This window comes from Nematolebias whitei, chromosome 3 (assembly GCF_014905685.2).
Source record: "Nematolebias whitei isolate Nwh7 chromosome 3, NemWhi1, whole genome shotgun sequence".
NCBI classification, from domain to species: domain Eukaryota; kingdom Metazoa; phylum Chordata; class Actinopteri; order Cyprinodontiformes; family Rivulidae; genus Nematolebias; species Nematolebias whitei.
This window is the reverse complement of record NC_056500.1, coordinates 41,411,974-41,414,496: the sequence shown is the minus strand read 5'-3', so window position 1 is coordinate 41,414,496 and position 2,523 is coordinate 41,411,974. Positions and strand designations below refer to the sequence as shown.

Here is a 2,523-nt window from a genome sequence, read left to right as displayed (position 1 = left end):
ATGCATACAGTGCACTCAGCAAATCATGCCTCTTACATACACATTACAGCAATTAATAGTAAGAAAAGTAGAAAAAAAATCAAACATGAAGAATTTATAGCAAAGAAGAGTCCAACATACAGGAGCCCAACAAAGATTTGTATCGTCAGCCGATCCACTGGGCTCCTGTACTGTTGGTGAGCTAAGAAAGAATACCATCATACAAATCTGTAACATGAACTATTTAAATAAACATAATTTCAAAACAATCAAAACTCATCATCATCAATAAACACTGGAATAATATTCAACAATATTATTAACATCATCAATACAGATATTGTTAATGTACCCTGTTACTTCAGCAGAAGTGTAGATTTCTCATTCATGATTGTAAATCTGAAATGTTTGTTTTGGTGTTGAACTTCGGGAAGGAGGGAAAGACAATGAGCATGTGAAGAGAGCAGAGTCTGGAGAATTGACCACCTTTTCCCACTCCCTCCGACACTCTCTCCCTTTAGATCTCTAAAGCGTTGGAGCAGCACCAGAATCCTCTCTTCTCATTAAAAACTCGTCTCACTCTGAACTTTACCACACCATACGTGTCAGGAGCCCCTCTGCGCTTTGCCCAAAATCTTTTCTTTTCGAGGACAGAGAGCAGCAAACACACTGTCCTCTCGCCTCACACTCTTTGGGAAAAAAGTCCTCAGCCTGTGCTCTTTCCCTGTCCTCCTTCTTCCCTTTTACTTCACCCGCTTTATCTTCTCTCGCCACATTTTTTCCTCTATCGTCACTCTCAGACGTCTGACTCAATGCTGGAGAGCTTTTCATAAACGTGTCCATTGCTGGCACCGTTGAAGGGTCTTTGTCCCTGACCCAGACCTAACGTGTCCCTGCCCCCGGGTAAAAGTTTGTTGGCCCCGTGGTGGTTTCCCATGGGCCCTCCCACCCCACCCAGACACAGCTCTTTGGGGTACCTTGTCCCAACATTGGACATCACTCCAGCTGTGGCAGATGCGGGCAAATAGGAAGCCGCCCCAATGGAGCCGCGGAAGTCCCCTCCTCCTCGGCTGTTGTTGAGAAGTTGTTGTTGTTGCTGCTGCGTCTGTGGCTTTTTGATGTAGTACGGTTTGGCACCGTGTAATAGACACTGGTCATCGCCGAAGGTTGGGATGAAGGGGTTCTGGTTCACCTTATCTGGGTAGAGAGATTTAGACAAGGAGTAAGTCCCGGCCCCTCTGCTACCACCACCACCACCACCACCACAGCCCCCTCCTCCCATCATAGTTCTATCTCTATCCCTCAGATCTCTATCCCCAACTGAGCGCCGATGAAGTCCACCCTCACCTCCACAGTACAAACTGAAAGAGGAGCCTGCTGCCACCCTGTCACCTCCTATTCCTCCAAACATGGGAGACTCTCTGTCACCTGAGTACCTTTCAAACATGTGAGCATAGGGGCTTGGCCCCTCCATATAGCGATCTCTGTCTTTCAAACTCACACTACGGGGCTGGGGAAACTGTCCTCCAACGCCCCCACCAACCCCTCCCATGCGGTTAGCTCCCTCTCTCTGTAGGTCTACAAATGTGTCATAGGAGTGTTGCCTTCGTAACACCTTCCCCCCTGGCCCTAGCTTCCTGCGCTGAGTCTGTGTCTGACTGGTCCCTATGTTGTCCTTATTTCCACTGAACATCATGTTATTGTCCTCACTGATGTTATACAGGTTGCTCGGCTGGATCTTACAGGAATCACAGCGTTTGCATGTAGCAGAGCTAGGGCGACTGCTGTTCCCCCCAACTCCACTAGTTGGGCATGTGCTGCCTCCTCCTACACTTCCACTGTGGTGGCACACACTGTGGCAGTTACGACACTCCCAGTCACCCCCTGCTATACCTCCCCCTCCTAGTCCTGAACTCCCTTTTTCCCAGCAGGTGTGGGCTTGCTGCCCTGCCGATATTGCACCAAGCCCACCCTTACACTCTGGTTTCTTCCCTTTACCTTTAAGGAAGTCTTCCACAGGTACTAAGCTTTTACAGATACTACCACCACTACCACCGCCCACACCGCTTCCTCCACTTCCACCCTCTTGCTCCCACTTGGCCTTGCCCTCCATGGAGCGGAACTGGTCTGCATAGAAATCCCTTAGGCTGTCTCTGTCTTTGCGGAATAAGTAAGGTGAAGAATTACCCACTCCTCCCCTCTTCCGCTCCAGGGGAGGTGAGACCGGGCGGTGTGCCAGAGGCCCATGGGGGAAGTGGTGGTGGACGGTGTGGTGGTGGGGTCTCTTCCTGAAGGTGTTCAGCTCTATCTCGTCCTGCTCCCGCCTGCACTTGGCGGAGGCTGGCCTCTTTTTCAGGCTGTCCCTGTACTGCTTACGTCTTTTGGTGTTGCCTTCCAAGTTGCCATAGGTGACAGTGTGTGTTGAGATATCCGACACATCAGAACGAACGTTTCCATCGTCACCCCCTGAGCCTCCCCCACCACAGTACCTGTCGTGCCCCCCGATGAGCCCTGTGCTGGATGCACCTCCTTTGAAAGAAAACC

The 2,523-nt window shown here is 50.4% G+C and overlaps 1 protein-coding gene across 1 annotated transcript in view; it reads right to left on the bottom strand.

The window, feature by feature from the left end:
• Positions 1–475: 475 nt before the first annotated feature.
• grin2bb (glutamate receptor, ionotropic, N-methyl D-aspartate 2B, genome duplicate b) overlaps positions 476–2,523 on the bottom strand; it is a 200,182-nt gene continuing 198,134 nt past the window's right edge. Inside the window, exon 16 of the mRNA XM_037698261.1 lies at positions 476–2,505. Within this exon, the coding sequence (XP_037554189.1) occupies positions 776–2,505 (1,730 nt within the window). The 3' untranslated portion in view covers positions 476–775. The remainder of the gene's footprint in view (positions 2,506–2,523) is intronic.